The sequence below is a fragment of the Medicago sativa genome, chromosome 1 (assembly GCF_051527215.1).
Source record: "Medicago sativa cultivar Bolivia chromosome 1, Bolivia_mono, whole genome shotgun sequence".
In the NCBI taxonomy this organism is placed as follows: Eukaryota; Viridiplantae; Streptophyta; class Magnoliopsida; order Fabales; family Fabaceae; genus Medicago; species Medicago sativa.
In genome coordinates, this window is record NC_140749.1 from 77100344 (window position 1) to 77121729 (window position 21386).

Genomic DNA, 21386 nt, shown 5'->3' on the forward strand with positions numbered 1-21386 from the left:
TGGCAACTTTAAATCAAAAGAATAACGAAGCTGCAACAACCAATTTATCTACCAATTTGATGAAACCAGCACGGCAGTGTTGGATTAATTAGTCACGCAACATTCACAAAGGTTCAAGGCACCAACAGTAGCACAATAATGAATAAGAATTGGAATTAACTTAAAACTGGAACAAGTAGAATTGAGAACTTTTTTTGAATTAAATAAGAGAATAGTAGTAGTAATATTGATTGAAATCGGCAACAAAGGTAGGAAAGTTGAGAATTGAAATTACAAAATTTAATTTCATAAATCCATTCAAATGTCATAACGACCAAGTACATAGGTTCATAAGGACCAACTACATAGGTTCATATCCAACTTCTTAAAACATAAAACTCAAAACAATATACAGACATCACTCAGGCTGTGAACTATATTTGCCTGACATTTCTCCGCTTACGCCTCAATGACTGGTATTGAGTCGCAGGCGTGGCCTAAGCTACAATCTGTTTCATAGCCATGTATAAAGGAGTGTCTGCATACTCCGGATTCTGTTCAATGGAATTAATTTCCAGGGCCCTGATCCTGCAGATGACAGACAATGGCTCAACACCATGTTCCTCCTTTAAGAGAACCTCTAGATTAGCAGGCCTCGACAGATTATTAGGAACATTAGGTATCAATAAAGGGCACGAGATGTTGTAGAACCACACCAAGTATCCATTCTCAGAATCCCAATCATTGTCCACAAGTAGCCCACGGTCTTCTTCAGAAATCAGCTGGAAAGCCTCTGCCTTCTGATGAATACTCAATGAGTGCGGTGCGACAATAGCAGGATTTCTAGGAATAGTTTGAACATATCCAAATTGCCTCAGCACACGCTCTGGCAAGTGTGTTCGAAAACATAACATGCCGCACATTATCCACCCTGAAAACCAAATGATGTCCTCCAACGGATGACTTTCTCGATGACAATCATATGGATAGAAAATGATGTCATCAACCAAAATACGATCCAATGCCGCCCTGTAAGAATACTCCACAACAATGCCCTTTTTATGCATGAACCGACAAGCGCGTGGACGGTCCTCTCTATAACTCATATCAATATCCCTCGGACAAATTCTTGGAAAGTGTTCATATATCCATGCCTAAAAAAAATAAAAAATAAATTATATCATTAAACATGATGTGTGAAAATCAAAATTATATCATTAAACATGATGTGCGAAAATCTAATAAATATTATAAATTTAACAATTTAAGATATATCCTTCAAAAAAATTTAAGATATAAAATTTTACCTGCATCAAACAAGTGTAGCCAGACAAGGACGCACATTTGGGTTTAGTCATCTTACATAGATAATCGTATAGGAAAGCAATAGCAGCGGCACCCCATGACCATTGATTAACTGTAGTCAGATCGTCAAAGTATTTCAAGTAAACAACACATCAACCACTACCGGTCTTATCACCAAACAATGTGCAACCAACTAGATAGAGCAGGAAAGCTCTAATACACCGAGTCTGGTACCATTCCACTGTTACTTCCTCCCCAGGATGATTCACATACGTATTCTCTTTGTTCAAATATTTCGTGTAAATATTGAGAAGCCAGTCATAGGTGATACGAGCTGAATTCATACTTTTGGTCTCCGCGGCACTCTCCGCTCGATCCAATCCTAAGTAGTCAACCAAATACTTTGTCCCCTGATTAGTAGTCAAGGTCTCATGGAATAACGGATTACCTCCAATAGGTATATGCAGCAAGCAAGAGACGTCATCCAAGGTGATAGTCATTTCACCTACAGGAAGGTGAAAACTGCTCGTCTCAGAGTGCCACCTCTCTGAGAAAGCAATCAAGAGGCCACGGTTCACCTGGCCATAATTTGTCTTCAAGAGCGGGTAAAGACCAGATGCCCTGATTACATTCTAAAACCACCCCATATTATCAACCTCCGGAGGTAATGATTATTTCAAGTCTATTATTCGCTTGGCATTGTTAAGCACCCTAGGGGTTTTACCACGGTCCTGTGAAAAAAAATGGACACGAAAAAAAATCAATTTCCAAAAACGAACACACAAATCCAGTCAATACATACAATTTACGTAAAATATGAAAGCTATCAGTATAAATGCGCAAAACTAATATGCTACCAAAACCAATAATTATAATAATGATGCAGGAGTGCTTAATTAGCAAATTGGAATTGTTTTATATGAAGGTATAGTTTTGGAGCTGAATCTGTAAAGAATCACCATGACACGAGAAATCACAAAACAAGCACCATAGTATTAAATGTATTATAGCACACACCAAGAGTACACGTTACACTACTTGAAATAATAGTCTATCAGTGTGTATTTTCTTCCATTAAACATCAAGAGACTTAGCCTATTCTAAAGAGTGACACAGTAGCTTCTCTTCTTAAGAGACTTAGCCTATTCTAAAGCCATGTTGCTGTCTTGATACAGTAGTGGTGCGGTTGTGACAGTTAGGGGGGGGATTCTCTTTTGGTGAGTTATCCGGGGTTTGTGCCTCAAAGGCAATCGTTTTTGTACTTTGTTCTTATTGCAAGCTATGTAATTCTCTTACTGGCTTAGCTTAATAAAATTTTGCTATTTCAAAAAAAAAAAAAAATAGTCGCATGATGAAACTTCAAAAGCAAAATTTCCTACAACTCTAAACTTCAGCCCATCATTGAGTTAATGAAAACATGCTTCCAAGGAGGTTCAATGAAAGGCGTGTGTGTGTGCAATTTCTACTACTTGTGAGACTCTGAAAAAGGTGCATGTTGACTAGAAATTTGATTAAATTGGTTAAATTTAATCACTTTCATAATTAGATTATAATTATATCAACAGTGGTGATCGCTAGTTTTGCGATTCTGATCCTTATTATCATATTTGGTATACCAAATGCATAAGTTGTAAACTTGTACTCATGTACAAATGGTATTAGAAAGAAACAAAGTTGAAGAATCCAATATTAATTTTCATAGAATGAACTTTATGTCACTTAATATTTTCTGTCATGCGTCACACATTGATGTCATTTCAAAAAATAACAATTTATGATGAGCATTATCATCGTTAACCATGACTTTGGCTCTTAAAGATTAAGAACTAAGTCTAAAACTTGCTAGTTGAATAAAATAAATCCAACCATCTTTAGTTTGTTGTGGAAATTTACAAAGATCTCACAAGTTTCTTAATTTATAACTTTACACAAGCACATGCCAAACAAGAATCACAATGGCTTGTTGTATAGATAAACAAAATAGCACATTATCTGAATTTGTTAAGAGCAGTTGGTGAAAAAATAGTGTTCTACTTCTAAATGACTTTCAAGGTGAAAAAAGAGATTTTTTGTAGGTATTTGGTTCTTATCATTATTTAGAAATAGAATTGTTTCTATAAAGGGGAAAGCAGGTGAGGTAAACTTAACTAAGCAACCCAAATTGAGACTCATTAAAGTTGTAAAGAGTTTGCATTGCAACATTGAAGTAAATATACATTTAACCCAACATAGTCTTTGAGATAAGGTAGGCACATTTCAAATTAATTCAATTAGTAAAGAATAAATCCATAAATTTTCAGAGGATTTTCTCCCATGCTCCTTTATCAACAAATGCATGAGGTGTGAACTGAAACCTCCACAGTGCAGAATACTGCTGGGGGGTGGGTTAAAATTTCTGCATTTAGTTTTTTTTTCTTTTCCTACCAATTTGTAGACTATATAACAATTATTGAAAATCTTTAACAAACAAATCATGGAGATGTTAAATGTGATGTTCCAAGACTACCCCTTGATCTTAAGAAAGTACACTAGAGAAATTAATTTTATTTCAATATTCCATTCCATATAACGATAGATGGCACCATAATACAATATATATGTATATTCCTCAACTAACATCAAAGAAGAGGAATCAATAACTCACAACTCAAGACTCGTATATTTAGCACATAAACGTAATTAATTATTTATTTATCTATATATAATTCTTATATTATAATATACTCTCACTCACACAACATTATATAATTATATAATAGTATATAGATATCATTAACACAAACCATGCATGACCACAGTCTCTGATCATGGATTTGGGTTTTGAACTTTAGGATAACCACTTTGAGCTGGGGTTGGTTGGACATCAGTATTATAAGTAGGAGGAGACTGAGGAGTAAAACCTATAGTACTCATCACAAGCGCTACTATAACCAAAAAGACACAACTTACACAAAAGCAAACACCAAAGCGTGATCTTTTGAGATTTATAAACACCATAATCTTTCTTATGTTGATTATGTCTTCCTGCATCCTCAGCACCATAGCCATTCAACATTGCAAAAACTAGGAGAACTAGAACAAGTGAAGCAATAGTTTTTGCCATAGTGATATGGAATTATGAATGAGTATTTTTGTTTTCTTAACTATGTTAATTATTTCTTTACCAATCCAAAAGAAATTCTTACCTCTCCATTCCAAATCTTTGCTGCAATATGTTGGCCAAAACTCGGCAACAAAGACGTGTCAGAAGGTCCTCCGTTGTAGCCCTCATGAACCACTTCTACGAAAGGAGGCTGTGAACTAGAGCCTTCCGGTCCCTTGCTCCGACCGCGTCCGCGTTTGCGTGTCCTTGCCTGAGCATTTTCCAGACGCTTTCTGCCGACAGAAGCATGCAATGACTCCTTACCATGTCGTGTCCTACCAACATCTTCATTATCCATATTTACATGACAAAGAAAAATGAAATTTAATCATTCAGGCATTTTGTCGAACACATTAAAACAAACTACTTAAATTCAATTCAAATATACCATGGCATGGCATCTAACTTGTGCATACTGAAAATCAGACATGCATATACCCAAAAAGCACAGTAAATAAATGGGGAGAACAAAGTATCAAAATTGAGTTTCTCATATCTTTGATATCAACCCAACCTATGTTCTTAATGTTGGATAACTATATTGAATTGAGTATCAAATACAGAACAATTGTAACCACAATAATGCCAATCAATAGTCATATAACTAGAAAGTAGAAACTGAAACTTAAACATTAAGTGGAGATTTTACCTTAACTTTGGAGATAATTCTAACACAGCTCTTACAAGAAGGATAAAAAATTTGGTGAAAAATGGATTGGAAAGAAAGAGGAATGAGATCGCGTATCCCTGTTGTTGTAAATTAAATGTCAGTTCTGTATATACTCCATTAATGGTAAAATGGGAAATTCGGGGGCAGGCAAGATTTTGTGGGGGCCGATAAAGCAATGTTCAAAGAATAATATAATACAAACAAACCCTACTCCCTAATTTCATACCAACAAACAGCAGACTCACGAAGATTTTCTGCCGCTCACGACAAGAAGTAGTACACAACAACTCAATTCACCGCTCTTCCTTTTTTGTTTAAGTGTTATCTTAGATTGATGGATATCGATTTAGACGAATATTCGAAGAAATATTTTCATATTTCTAGGGAAGAGATAGAGAAACTTAGGATGAGAATTGGTAATAATGATGCTTGGTTTAAGTATACAATTAGGAATATGCATGATGATATAGAGAGGGAGAAACAACATGGTAGACCATCACTCCGACCACAACCTCTTGCCCAAATTATATCCCTAGCTGTCAAACCTAATCAAGAGGAGGATAGCAAACAATTGGCACTGTTTGGGACAATATCTGCTCATTTTTTTGATGCGTATAAAAGACCAGTTGCGCATCAAATTTATAGGTCTGATGTTCCTGAGATTTTAGGAACTGACAGGATTTTGACTCTCAATGGTCCGGACTATTCATGTTACCCTGATTATGCTTATTTGCCTCTCTTTGGAAGTAGGGTAGATCTGAATTTATTTGATCAGTCCAACGGTATATTTGCAAGAAAATCTTTTTCTTTGGATGATGATATTGATGAGAATTATGAGGAACTGAAATCTATGGTAGTTCATTGCCAACAAGGGTCTCTTACTCTTCAGTATATTGCCATTCCGTTTGGGGTTCATTGTCGCTTAGACGTTACAATTCCTATCTCGAAAGAAATTGTTTATGTCAATGGAAAAATTGTTGCTCGTTATGCGGACACTTACGGAAATTATTCATCTCTAGAGTGTGTACTTTTCAAGAAGCAAGATACTGAGTTTGAACCCGTTGAGGATGGTTATGTAAAACTTTCGAGATGTTGGGTGTCGTTACCTGCATATTCATCCCTTATTATTGAGGCGGATTTATCAGAGTTTGGATCCGGGCGAAAGATTGGAAATTGTACTACAAAGTTGTTACCTCTACAAGGGTTGCTGTCTGGAGAATCGTTTTTGTTAGATGATATGGATATCATGGCTAGTGCAGCATGGTTCTCACCTCAACCTTTTGGACGAAATGATTATAAGGTAAGACATATTATGTTTTGTGTTTTTAGTTGATTTTCTCTTAAATATTTTTCTTGCGGTTGCTTTACTTGTTGTAATTCTTCTCTTTTCAGCTTGAATGAAACACTAATTTTCTGATTTTTTTTTCTCTATTTAGTGTTCAACTAGTTTGCCACAAATCCCTACGATGAATATCGAGGGAGAAAATCCGGAACAAGAGATTGAAGAGATGGATATTGATGGAGAGGACAGGGTTTATACTTTTTTGTTCTTCAATCTTATTGTTATCTTTCGTTTCTTATTCACTTTTCTATCTTCTCCTTGGAGCTAATACGAGTTTTTTTTCTTTTCATTTTAGTCTGCTGATGATGATGGTGAATCTCTTGTTGATGACGATACTGATGGAGCAGACGAGGTTTATACTTGTTTTTGTTCTTCAGTTTTATTGTTTCTTTTTTGTTATCTTTCGTTTCTTATTCACTTTTCTATCTTCTCCTTGAAGCTAATACGAGTTTTTTTTTTCTCATTATAGTCTTCTGCTGCTGATGATGGCGAGTCTTCTGTTGATGAGTCTGGTGATGTGTTGTCATCCAGCCCTAACCCCTACTCGTGGTATGTAGCTTGTGTATATTTATGTGTGAAATTTCTTGGATGCTCTATATTTCATAAATATCAATCTATCATAATTTATATGACAAATTATATAAATGCACAAGTAACAAAAAGAACATTTTCAAGGCAATACACACTAAGATCGTAACAATAGGGATAAGCACACGATATGTTGTAATCACACAATCACAAGCTGCTGAAATAAACACAATATCCCCATTGAACTGCTGATATAAACACAATAGGGTTTTATTGTTTGCCAACATTTAGGAAACTGAAAAGAAACATAACAGAACACAATATACTCATTTACCAACATTTAGAAGACTGAAAATTTTATAACAGTGAACAAATAGATACTCCCATTGCATGTACAAAGTATTTGATTGTTTTCCTGTCACTTTATCGTTTGAAACAGCTTTGTTAGCACATTATCTAGTGTTTACTCACCTTTGAAACTACCAATATTTTAGCAGTGCGATTCTATTTCATTTTCAAGAAAATAATGCAGAATTGTGATAAAGGCCACAAAAAACTGAAGTTTTGAAAATCCGGTGAAGCAAAAAATGCACACAAGACCCTATAATTCTTTGAAGAATTAGAAAATCAAAAGAGTACATTTCATTAGTTCACTATTGATTTATCATTTTAATTTTTTCTAGAAATCTTTCAGGTTGAGCCAATATAATGCCTTCATGCCATAGTTATAATCCTTCCCTAGTCCCCTCCTCCCTGATAATACCAAATCACCAATATTAGTAGCCATAATACAACACCTGCTACAACTCTTTGATCTTTTTGCTCATACTCATTTTACTAGTTGATTTTGGGGTTGTACTTAGCCACTGACTGCTGGGTTAATATTTTTGGCCATCAATGTTTTTACCATGATCTCTCACCTTGTGCCTTTTTGAGCTTTTGTGGTGGAATAAGTTGTTAGTTAATTTATGTTGACAGATCGGTTTGTATAGCCTGCTACCAAGGACTGCTGGTTGGTTTAACTTGCATCGGGGTGTTTTCGGTTGTGGAACTACTCTGCTGAGTTTTTAGTGTTTTAAGTGTAGAGCTACTCTTTTTACAAGTTTTAGTTTTAATTATTATTTTTTTTAATGAACAAATAACTGCTCTGTGGGTTGACTTTTGAAATGAAATCAATCTCACTTTTGATTGATTTTGTGGTCTGGTAGTTGAGTGGTTTGTTCATTTGTTTTATTTGACTGTACATGGATTCTTGAACTTGATTTCATAGGAATTATAATTTATAATAACATGATGTGACTGTCTAAGGTCTGTGAATTAATAAGCTGTTTGAATATGAAATTAATATTATTTTCTTTTGTTTGAAATGCTTGTTAGGTGTCTTCGCTCTCATAAAAATAAACCATGGTCATCTACTGCTGTTGAGATATTTTCAGTATTCATTGGTCAAGAAAAGTCAAAAGCAGTGAAGATTTACGGTTCAATTGAAGTTTTACAGGATGATAGGAAACTTTGTAATATCTTTGAAAGAGATGAAAATGAGGCATTGGGGTTATCTGAAATTTTGAAATTCATACCTATACCAGATGGCTCTCGGGTTTTTGACGATTGTAGTTCACTGCAAATGAAGTTTGACATTAAGGATGTTGAAGGTTGCTTAGCCATCAAAGGCTATGTGGACTGGGCGGCTTCGGTTCTTGATTCTTCTTTATGGTATGAGAAGCAGTTGTGTAATTTAATTCAAGGTCAACATGGAGGATTTGCTGCTGTACATTATTCAATCTTCGATGAAGCAGTTCGTGTTACCATTAAGATGTTCTTAATCCCCAAAATAGAGAGTTTTGATGCTAATCCTAAGGTTTGGGGTAGCCTTGTAACTCAATATAGTCATTATGATTATTCATCGCGCTATAACCAAGACTACTACCGGAGTGTGTTGTTCAAGAGGACTTTGGATGATCTAGTTCAAATTAGCAATGATTCAACAATTCCACTTTCGAGGTCTACGATTGTCGTACCATCATATTCGTCACTTATTCTCAATGTAGACCTATCAATGGGAGTCTCTGATCAAAAGTTGTCATGTGCTACAAAGATCAAGATTGGTGAAGGTTTCAAGACTCTAGAGACAAATGACTATCTCCTTCGTATCGAGTTAGATTGGTGTGAGGTTAAGTAGTATTTATTGTATAGGTGTTTCTGGCCTTTTAATAGACTTACAAGTGAGATTGTGTTATTGCTTTTTTCGAGGTTGTTTAGTTGTTTTTGGCCTTCAAATAGATTTCAAGATGTAAGGGTTATTTATTGGCATACTTTAACTTTCTAAACTTGCGCATTTGGAGATCTATTCTTTTATTTTTATTTGCATTTTATAGATCGACGTTCGATTGTTTGTTCAAGGGTCGTCTTATTATTTGTTTTTGGCCTTCATCTTATTATTTCAGCAACTTGTGATTGTGTGATTACAAATCACAATTAAGCCTTTTGCTTTGATAAATGAGGTTACAACCTATCGTGCTTATCCCTATTATTACTTCAATGCAAAAGTTTATGATGCTATTTTCTAATTGCTATTATCATGTCGATTAAAATATTATTTTTTTCAAGTAGCAAACTTAAATCATATAATCGATAACAGTTTTAGAAGAAGGAGGCAAACTATATATTAAAAAGTCAATTAAGTACACAGGATGTGCTTAAAATAAAAAGATACAAGGTTTAAAAATACACAAAGTAATAAAACCCCTTAAAATCCATAAAACCAAAAAATACTTACTCCCTCCGTTTCAAAATGAGTGTCGCTTTAGGTGTTTACACACATATTAAGAAATGCAATGATTAAAAGAAAGAGAATGGTTATTTTACCAAATTATCCTCATTAACTATTGGTTAGTTTTAAAAGTAATACTTTGGAAGTAGTGTGCAGAGTATAATTGGAGGGTACAATTGAAAAGAAAAAGTTATTATTGCATTGGAAACTGAAAGCGACACTCATTTTGAAACAAATTTTTTTGGCTAAAGCGACACTCATTTTGAAACGGATGGAGTACATAACAAGGACATACTCCCTTCGATCACTATTATAAACAAATTTTTAATTTTTAGATTCATTCAATAAGTATATAGCCTAAAGAAGCCGATGAATTAGATACCAAAATTTAAATCAAAACTAAAATCTTTTTTCTTTGTCTTTAACAATCACCAAACATTAATTTTAATTCTATCGAGCAAATGCTCAAGTGACATCTTTTTTTGAAGCACAACGGCGGCATCTTCTTGTAATAAAACAATCTATTATTTCTTTTTTTTTCTTTCAAATGAACCAATTGCAAGCCAATCAAATTGCATGAAAACGATTATGAATCTCTTTTCTAAATAAATTTATGACCCACAAAATTGAAAAGCATGAGATTGAGCATCATTAGGTAAAACACAAGAGACACCTAACCACTTTATAATTGCTCTCCATAATGTACAAAAAATAAACTCAAAAATAAAAAACAAATGTATAGAATTTTCTTCTTTCCCACAACCACTTGAACATAACAAAGAGTCGATGTTTTGTTCAAAAGTAAAATAAAATTGAAAGAGTGACACAACAAGAAATAAGCTTATAACAGTGAGGGCTATGATCATAAGTGTCTTCTCTCTCTAACGGTAAACAATCATATTGACTTCCCTCTAAACAAACTTAATTTGAAAGATTGAAAAAATGGACTAAACTTGTCTACAACATATATATGACTAAAACTCCAACTCTGTGTTATCTAAGTTTGAAATATGGTTAGAACATTTCTAACACAAGGACCTTAGCAGGTCACTTAAAAATAAAAGCTGGAACTTATTAGAGTGTGCTAATATGAAGTTTTGAGAATGCTTAAAATTAAGTTCCATAACTTGTATAAGAAATTCTCTCCAAAGACCTTAACCATTAAAAATACTCCTCAAGTAAAACATAATATTTGTGGAGTCAAGAATGCATTGCCTATTATTTTATCATCATTGAAGCAAAATTTAGTTTGGTTGCTTAAGAATTTCTTAAGTAGTAAGTACTAGGATATTTTATATGATAATTTATTTTAAAGTTTTTTTTTTAAGAATTATTATTAATTATTATATTGTGAATAATGCACGTTTATTTTATTTGCCTAATCAAACCCCGTTGTTTTACGAAGATTGGAGTTCGCAACCCTGAAGCCTATTCTCCTATAGATGTTCCGCCAGCGGGAATGAGTTTCATCCTCTGAGATAATTAGTTTTTGCTTTTGCCTTTCCTTTCTTTCTTGTACCAAAAAAAAAAAAACCGTTGCTAGCTGTTTTGGTAGTCAATCGGTTACTATTTAGTGTCACAAGGAATCCTAATTAATAGGATTTTTCAGATATGCTGCAAAGTGAACTTTGATCTTTAATAAAAGGGATATACATGGAGATGCTTGGCTCACAAATAGTGGAAAGAAAAAAAAAAGAATGAATAAGAGTGCAAAAGAAGTTATGGAAAATTATAAGATAATATTAAGTTTCCTTGAGCAATCAAAAGTGATCCTTGAGATAATGACAGTTATATTCTGAAAGGTATTAGCTATGAGATTAAGACTAATTACGCCAAATGATTGACCTAATGGTGAAATACTTTTAAAAGACAGTGTATTTACACGCCTCAGACAAAATGTTTTTCTTGTGTTCTATTGTATAGTATCCTTTGTTTTATAGGATATCTTTTTTTATTAATTCAATATATTATCTTTTTTTATTAATTCAATATATTAAAGATATCACTTTTTATCTCTAATAATGAATAAAATCTTATTTATTTCATTTTTTTTGTAGTGGCTGGGATTTGAACCCTGGACCTTGCATATTTTATGCATTGTCCCAACCAAGTATTCAGGAAAGTTTTCAAATTAAAAATAGAAAATTATTAATATTTTAAGCATCTTTTCTACCAAGTTTTTTTAAGCTAAAAATTTATTAAGAATAAAGAGAGAGAAAAAAGGACGTAAACTTAACTCAATAAACAATTATGGGCATAAATCAATTAAAAAAAAAAGAGGCGAAATGATCTTTTCCATTAATTTGAGTGATTGTCTTTGTCCCAATTATTTTTAATGTCATCTTAAATTTCATTTGGAAATATTATTATGGCATTTAATCAAATTAACTTTACCTCTAATATAGGAGAATGGACATGAAATGAAATTAATTTGCGTTAAAAAACTTCTATGTATTGTACAACACCTTAAATTTTATTGACTTTTTTCAGCTCATTATAGAATTTTTTTACACGTAGTACTATCATAACTAATTATAGTTTACAAATTCTTTCTTTTGAATAATGAGAATTGATATAAAATTTCCACTGCATTTTTTTTCTTCTACTTTTCATATCAAAACAATTAATATCTAAGTTAATTTTTTTAAAAGTTTACTTTATTTTTGTTGCTAAGAAAGTTCCTTTGAAATTGAAGCAACAAGTTGATTCTTATTTGTTTAACATGGAGTTTATATTGTTTAATATATTTCATACATCGGTCTTTAACCACGTAAATATTATTACTACCTGTATTCATGAAAAATTTTAAATTTAAACATTTGTGTTAATTATTTGTTTACCTCTCAAAAAGTGTATTATTTTTTTTTTAAATGAATCTTTGTATTTCGGAGTTTGGTGGAGAGAGATTTTCTACTAAATCAAACTCGGTTTCCTTGAATAATTTAACTGATTATGGTAATCAATATATTATTAGTAAAAAAATTTCACATTATTCTAATTTGTTGCATCGTTTCTCTATCTTTATTTTATTCGTATGGGTGAATGATAATTATTTTTCTTTCGATTTTTATTGTAAATATCAAATCAATCACTACAAAATGGAATAAAATAGCTTTGCCATAAATGGTAATTTACTAAAGATAATGTCCGCTTTGGACCAGTCCATATGTTAAATGACTAGAGTTCATACAAATATGCACAAATTATGGAAATCTATATTGAGCAACTAAATAATAAATGTTCACTAAAAAAGTTAATTAATAAATACTCACTCAATTGAAAGAAAGAAAGTTCAATTAGATTTCCACAAATCATGAAAGAGCATATTAAAAAACTTTTTTGTTTTGTTTTGAGGGAAACGTATTAAGAAACTTTTTTCTCCTAAAAACATATGTCAAGAAATACAAAAATCTAAATATTATTGTAAACTGTGTATTTTAAGAATGCAATAATTATAGGCTTAATTAATCATTTGGTCCCTTAACTTATTTTTGGATTTCAATTTGGTCCCCTAACTTTAAACTGTCTCAAATTGGTCCTTTAAATCTTACATCGTTTACTATTATGGTCCTCTCCGTTAGTTTTTTTGTAAAAACTGTTAACATTTGCCACATGTCAGTTTTGATTGGTGATCAAAGGTTGGATTTGAAAGGCACACATGGCATATTGTGGACTCACATCATATGATTATTATTATTATTATTATTATTATTATTATTGTTATTGTTGTTATTATTATTATTATTATTATTATTATTATTATTATTATTATTATTATTATTATTATTATTATTTCCAGAACCATCATCATCATCTTCATCGTTTTTCTTCTTCTTCTCTCACACCACCACCACCTACTTCCAGCCACCCCCAATAACAAAAAATCCAGAAACACATAAATCCAGAAACAAACAAACAATTTCTCTTCTTCATCATCAACAACAATAACAACCTTTTCAACAACTACAAACACCCAATCTCAATTTTAACAACAACAATTTCATCAACAACAACAATATTTTCTTCAACAACAACAACCTCAATATCATAATCTTCATCAATCCCTTGCTTCTAACTTTCATCTTAGACAACAATGGAATGAGATTCGAACTCTGAACCTCAAGCACAACCAACAACTTATAATAATCACTCAACTCATCCTGCAATGCAACACAAAAAGCTTGCCCAACCGTCCCCACATCCTCCGCCAGAAACCTACCCAAACTCATCTCAATAAACCCAACAACCCTCTTAAACAAAACCCCTAATTCACAAAGCTTATAAACCATACTACAAGCTCTAGAAACCGTAATTGAATCCAACAGAACATAACCATCACTCTCCTAATCAAATTTTACATAGTTCCCATCCATATCTTCTTCAGTCACATCATTCTCTTCTTTCATCAATTTCACATACTCATTAAACTCGATATCATGTCGATTCTTCGGATCCCTCGCAAGAATCACAACACCATCATTAATGATCTTGAGAGATGATATTGAAGAGATGAAGTAGGGCTTCAGAGGTCAGCGAAGGAGAGGGCTTCGGAGGAACGACCATCGGTGGCGACACAACTTCTGATGGAATCGGCGACGGCGGCGGAGTCGGGGGTGATGGAGGGGGTTAAGTGAAAGGAGAGAATGTGGTGAGCGTAAGTGTAACGAAGGGAAATTTGGAATTGGGGGCAGTTAGAGTTTATGGGTTGGGAATTCGGGGGAAGATTTTGGGAGAGGAGTTGGTGGAAATTAAGAAAAAAGATGAATGAGAGTTTTAATTTTGTAATTTTCTGGGTTTTTTTTTAAAATGAAGATGAAGATGAATTAAGATGCATATGAAGAAGATTGGCAGGGAGGGGGAAGAAGATTGGCAGGGTGAGGGAGAAGAAGAAGAAAAACGATGAAGATGATGATGATGGTTCTGGAAATAATAATAATAATAATAATAATAAGAATGATCATATGATGTGAGTCCACAGTATGTCATGTGTGCCTTTCAAATCCAACCTTTGATCACCAATCAAAACTGACATGTGGCAAATGTTAACAGTTTTTACAAAAAAACTAACGGAGAGGACCATAATAGTAAACGGTGTAAGATTTAAGGGAACAATTTGAGACAGTTTATAGTTAGGTTGAAATCCAAAAATAAGTTAAGGGACCAAAGGATTAATTAAGCCAATAATTATATGTCAATATAGAATGACCTCAAAAATAAAATCAAACGTAATAAGAATGCAATAATCTGATTCAATTAGAGTCATCAAAATAGGTAAGCCCGTATGAGTCGTTTTGCCAACCTGGATAAAATGTAGAGTTTAAACTTTAAAATTGAAGCCAACTTTTTTAGGGCTTTTTATCATGGCCCTATATAGTTTGATACCCTTTAGAGATAGCCTTATGAACCATGGGTAGTCCGATTAGACAACATAACTTTAAATGCTAAATAAATTAGTACTATTTATGAAACACTATAGTTTTACTTTTTTTTAGTGACACATATATTTTATTTGATGGAAACAATTACAAGGTAGTTTGATCCATATATACGAAAAGAAAGAAAAAAATTGATGATTTTTTTAAGAAGGAAAAGTTTATGCTTTGTTGGATGGTAAAACTTGAAAGGTCTTAAGATGTAAGTTGGTAAACTTGAATGGGGTTGCGTCAACCGAAAACATTCATTTCACTAATATAATGATCAATATATACTCATGCATCTAATGTAGAAGTTTAACTCTCACATGTCACATTAACTTCCATCTTTTAAGTATGAGACTCAATGTATCTATGATCTGGTGATATAGCCAAATAAGGTATCAGGGGTACAACAAAGTTAAAAATGTGGGTTGATGATGGTTTTATAGACGGATGTTTTTGCTCATTTATTTCACGAGAAGAAAGAAAGTAAACTAGAAAAATACAAAAAATACAAAAAAATTGAACGTTACAAAAATTATAAGTAAAAAAAAGCGAGTTGTTGGTAATTTTATGAGTTTGTTGAATGAGTTGGAGATTATTGAGTAATTAAACTACCATAATATTAGACTCATTAAAAAATATCGCATCAATTTAAAATGTCTATTAATCATGTATTTTGTTAACGCAGCATAACAAACCTATATTTTTTCTTTGTCAGATCCAACCAAAGAACAAAAGTGAGGAAATTTGAAATAATATAGGTTGAATAAAACAAAATTGCCTTGGCCCCAAAGAAATTGCATGAAATAGTGAATGACATTCAAAATCTAAAATTTAAGATAAAAAAAATTAAACAAATGACATTCAAAAACTAACAAAAAAATTATCATAATGTTGAAACTTCAAGTAAATTCTATATTGGGCTGTATTATCATATTAGGTTAAGAGAAATCACAAAAAATAATATTGAAACCTCATTTTCATCCAAAATCTTTAGGTACATGTTTGAGTCATCAACATATAAATTATATTTGATATTAACATCTCTCTCACAAGCGTGCAACTCTCCACAACCATAATAACGTGATATTGTCAAAATAAGGTCAAATGAATGCACAACATGGTCAAAAAGGTGTGTTGGTGGTAATTTAACGGATTCATGTTTATGATCATTTCCTTCATGAGAAGAGAGAAGTAAAACTAAAAAAAAGAAAGAAGATGAAAAATAAATTTGACATTGCGAGATATGTCTAATGAAAAAGAAACTTTATATTAAGAGCGATGCTGGTAATTTTAGGATATCTTGAAAGAGTTAGAGGCAATTTTATGAGTTAGTTGAAAGAGTTGGAGATTTATGATTAATTATTTCACATAAAAAGACTCGGTAAAAAATGTCATATCATTTGAAAATATCTAATAAACATGTATTTTGTCAATTCAATATAACACATGTATTTTTTCATTGTTAGATCCCACCAAAGATCACAAACGATGGTATCTGAACACAATAAAGGTTGGATAAAAAAATCACATGAAAGTAAATGACATAAAAAAAACTTATATTTAAAATAAACGAATTAAACAAATGACATATATCCAAAAACAAAACAAAAAATTGTTCATCATAATGTTACGAGGAAGCCTACAATGAATTGGATCATCACATTTAACTAAAAGAAACTCCAAAAGTGAGATTAACACCATATCTTCATCCAAAACCTTAACATAGTAGGTGTATCAGTTATCTCACGTATATTTTGCTCTGTATACACTCTTGCATCCAATGTAGAAGTTTAACTCACATGACAGATCAATATCTCTTTCTTAAGTTTGAGACTCTCTGCATCTGTTATATAGTGAGATAACCAAATAATGTCAGAGGTACAACATGGTAAACAATGTGGGTTGATAACAGTTTCATAGATGAATGTTTTGTTGTTCCTTTCTTTCATGAGAACAAAGAAATTATATTAAAAAAAATAAATGGAAAAAAATTGAAGATGAGAAAAAGATAATGGTAAAAATTAAGGAGTGTGTGTTTTACACGTGAGAGTATAAGGAATAGAGTTTTTTTTTTTTTTTTTGAAAGAATAAGGAATAGAGTTAGTTGGTGGCAATTTTGTGGAATTATTGAAGGAGTTGGAGATTACTAGATAATTATGCTACCAAAATTTTAGACTCGTTAAAATATGTCACATCAATTTAAAATGTTCAATATAGAAGTATTTTGTATTGTTTAAAAAAATAAGTATTTTGTAAACTCAACATAACACATATACATTTTTCCATTGTTAGATCCCACCAAAAAGGCAAAAACGAAGGAATCTAAAATAATAGAGGTTGAAATTTTTTTTTTTTTTTTGCATGAATGTGAATGAGATCCAAAAACTAAAATTTAAGATAAAAAATCAAACAAACGACGACCAAAAACTAACAAAACAAATTATCATAATGTTGGAACTTACGTGCGAGCCTACATTGGGTTGTATAATCATATTAGGCTAAGATTAACCACACAAGTGAGATTGACAACACATCTTCACCCAAAGTCTTAAGGCATTAGGTATATGAGTCTTCTAATTTATATGTTGCTCAATAACGACTCTTACAATGTAAAATTTGGACTCACACTTGGTACATTAACATCTCTCTATTAAGTGTCATGCTCTTTGTGTTTAGAGCAATAGCAACGACACAAATGAGAATGATACCACATCTTTATCCAAAATTTAAAGGCTTAAGCTCATGAGTTTTTCACTTATTTGTTGTTTTACATCACAATATTATGTCATTCAAGAATAACAAAATTCTAGCCCGTGCTTGGCACGGATGTCTATACTAGTAAAGACTAAAGAGAAACCTTTTCAATTTCTGTACCCAAAAGAAAAAACATTTTCATTTTCATAACACCTCTCAAATGGAAACCCTAAAAGAGTGACTCATTCTCCTTCAACAACGACGGAACGCGACTGCATTTCCGTTTTACGACCGCGACTGCATTTCCGTTCCACAACAACGTCTTCTTCTTCTTCAACAACGACGGACCGCGACTCCTTCTCCTTCAACAACGACAGACTCCGCCACTGGTATTCCTTCTCTGTGATTCTGATTTCTTTGTTTTTGTTAGTGATTTCTCTATGTTAGGGATACATCTCTCTGTCATGTTATTCATCTCTTTCTCTACTGTAATTTCATCTCTATGTTGTTACGCATACGAAATTCATTGCTTCATTGTTTGATGTTAGTGTTGATGTGTTTAGGTTGTGATTGCTCTTTAGACTAGTTCATTAATACAAACTTGAAGCACTGAAATTTACTTAAAATATACAATTTTTCATATCAAAACTCAGGGTTTGACATTTGACAATTTAGAAGCCTTTGTTTGTTTTTAAGGAAATGCTAGTTGTGCTAAAACTCAGGGTTTGAATCAGCTAATATTCTTATCCACTTATTTGTTCAGCCATTATGGGTTACTTTGTTTTGTTTGGATTACTGGGTTAATTTCATTTCGATATTTTTTATTTTGTTTAATTATAGGGTTAATTATTAGGCAAGGTTTCACAAAATACTATGGAGAAGAAACAACCACATCAGACTTCGGGCGACGGTTCTCGGATTAAACGACCCCATCAGACTTCGGGCGATAGTTCTCGGAAGAAACAGTCACCTCCTCGGAAGAAGCAGTCCACTGTTGGTCCACCTCCGGGCAAGGGTTCTTGGAAGAAATCTCCTTCGCCTTCGCCTCCGCCACTCAGGTAACTATTGAGCTGATCTAGATATTATATAATGCATAAATTAATGAATTCAATGAGAAATAATTTTCAAATTATTAGTTACTGAAAAGTTATACTATGTATTTTACCCATGAATATTGTGGGTCTTTAATTTCAATTATTAGCTTACTAAAGACAGTCGGAAAAGAGATAAATCAAGATTTAGTAGATAGGAAGATATTATGATCGACCCTGTATAGTTTAATCGGTTTATGGATCAGATTCTTTATCCATCTTTGTGTCCCACCATTTGGTCATCTCTTTATAAAATTTTAACACATCGTAACTGAGTAATGTTCATGCCTGAATATATTGATGCCTATGAATCATAAATATGAATTATAAGAAGTGTCATGTTTATGAATCATAAGAAGAAATGGTTTATCAACGACGATGTTGGCGGTAGTCTTAGGAAGTATGGTGAAATCATAAGTTGGTTGAGGGTGATGGGATGCTTTGATGGTAGTGTTTCGAAAATATTCCAAATTAAAACTACTCCGGGGATGGATATCCTCTGCTTGAAGTTGAAGTTGTAATACCGTCTCAAAAGTCGGCTAAATTTGTTATTACTAAATCCTCCCTCTACATGATTGCATGTTCTGTTCGTAACCTGAGGTTTCAGTTTAAGACTGAGTTTGACATTGATTCATTCACCATCTTAGAAGACTATGATGGGAAGTATACGTCTAAGCCATATGGGAATATGTTGGTCCACAAAATATGATTGATGCTATTGATCTACTTTATGCTATGAACAATAACATTGACATGCGTAATACGTTGAAGCATGTGAGGTCTTTTATGTACACTTATGTGAGGCTGCTAGATTGTATGTGGTTGAATCACTTGTCTACAGAACACTAGAATCTGATTTTACTGTTGAGATGTTTGAAAATCGAACATATAGGCATGAAGAGGGTCGTCTCCTCCAAGGTGAAGGTGGTGAAAATGTTGTTGTAACTAAAGATGTTTATTCATTGGTTAAGGGAAATAGACCTCTTGACTCCAACCGTTCAGATGGTCCTCCTGTTAATATTGAGAACTTCATTCACTCATACAAACAAATGAGCAAGGCGTGGTTTACTTATTCATTGTCTGAGAGGAAGGTTTTTAAGATGAATCCTAAAGATGTTTCAATGCTTAATATGAGATCCATTAAGAGTTTGAGGTGCAGTCTTGGCGTTCTGTGCAACACCAACTTTAATAAAATCTTGAAAGAATGGAAGGAAAAGAGCGGAAAAGATCAATCATAAATGACCGCTAAGGAGTATGGGGACATGGAAAAGCGAGTTCGTGGGTTGCAAGATCAAAAAAGAGTTTTTAATTCTGACATGGAGAAACAAAAGAAAGTTTTAAATTCTTAGGTTTTGTATTGAATGTGTTGATTTTGTAATATGTTGTTGTATGGAACTTTGGGTAGATACATTTAATATGTTGTTATGTTTAAAATTACATAATTGTGTCTGATGTTTGTTAACTCCATGCCTATGTGCCTCGTGTCGTTTGTTTAACTATTTCCTAATGCAACAAATGCTTCTTTTCATAGAGAATTGTGTTCCTTTTTTATGTTTAGCGCATTAGCAAGCTTATTACTAATGTCGTTAGAATTGGTACCTCACTATTAATACATATAGTTGAAAGTTTTTGACTTAAGCTCCTTGAACTTTGAGAAATACACATATCTTATGGAGATATCATTCTTTGTCAATCATTTCGTCAAATAATTGCAAGATTTTCTTTTAACTTTTATAAACTTTGAATATTCAATTTTTCACATAGTTTTTGTATTCTCATAGCTATGTCTATGGATCAACTTATATACTCTTGACAGTATTCACCAACTATCATCAAACCATGACACTTTTGTCATTTGAGTATATCGTAATAATACATAAACTTTTATGTCATAAAAACTTTGTTATAACAATATTTAACATGCATTTCAATTTGAACTTCAACTTTTCTTTTATATCTGGCCAAGATATATCATACATTGAATGCATCTAAACAAACATAGCAAAATAAAACTTTCTCATAAAAGAATGTCATAACCAAACTTCATAAGATGGGATTAAACATGCAAGTCATATACTCCACATAAAATTAAATATAACACAAACATTTTGACGTTAGTTATCATATAACTAATACATATATCATAAATTCATTGTTTTAAATTCAAGTTTCATGTTTAAATATGTTCAATGCTAAATTTCAATAAACATTCACATAGAAAATAAACAATGAGCCAAAATCATTAATATTCTCTATAAGTTTCCTCCATGGACATATGTCAACTTACAATAATTCAAAACATACACAAATTATTTTAATATCATGACAAACAAGAAATTAACAATTACTTTTCATATTATCATGTACATATAATATGAGAACACCGATTAATTTCTTATACAGAAAACCAGTATCTTTAAAACATGTTTATGATATTCTTATAAT

At 32.4% G+C, this 21386-nt stretch overlaps 2 protein-coding genes across 2 annotated transcripts; one reads left to right on the forward strand and one right to left on the reverse strand.

The window, feature by feature from the left end:
* Nucleotides 1–249: 249 nt before the first annotated feature.
* LOC146957619 (uncharacterized) lies at nucleotides 250–5504 on the reverse strand. The gene is made up of 4 exons (XM_085737637.1): nucleotides 5076–5504; nucleotides 4470–4711; nucleotides 1287–2015; nucleotides 250–1133 (listed from the first exon to the last, which is right to left on the reverse strand). Exons 3-4 carry the CDS (start codon nucleotides 1335–1337, stop codon nucleotides 477–479), a joined length of 708 nt encoding a protein of 235 aa, XP_085593763.1. The 5' UTR covers nucleotides 1338–2015; nucleotides 4470–4711; nucleotides 5076–5504; the 3' UTR covers nucleotides 250–476.
* Nucleotides 5319–9293, forward strand: LOC146957620 (uncharacterized). The gene is made up of 5 exons (XM_085737630.1): nucleotides 5319–6396; nucleotides 6533–6628; nucleotides 6734–6790; nucleotides 6908–6987; nucleotides 8344–9293. The coding sequence occupies exons 1-5, from the start codon at nucleotides 5431–5433 to the stop codon at nucleotides 9143–9145; spliced, it is 2001 nt and encodes a 666-aa protein (XP_085593756.1). The 5' UTR covers nucleotides 5319–5430; the 3' UTR covers nucleotides 9146–9293.
* The last annotated feature ends 12093 nt before the right edge of the window (nucleotides 9294–21386 follow it).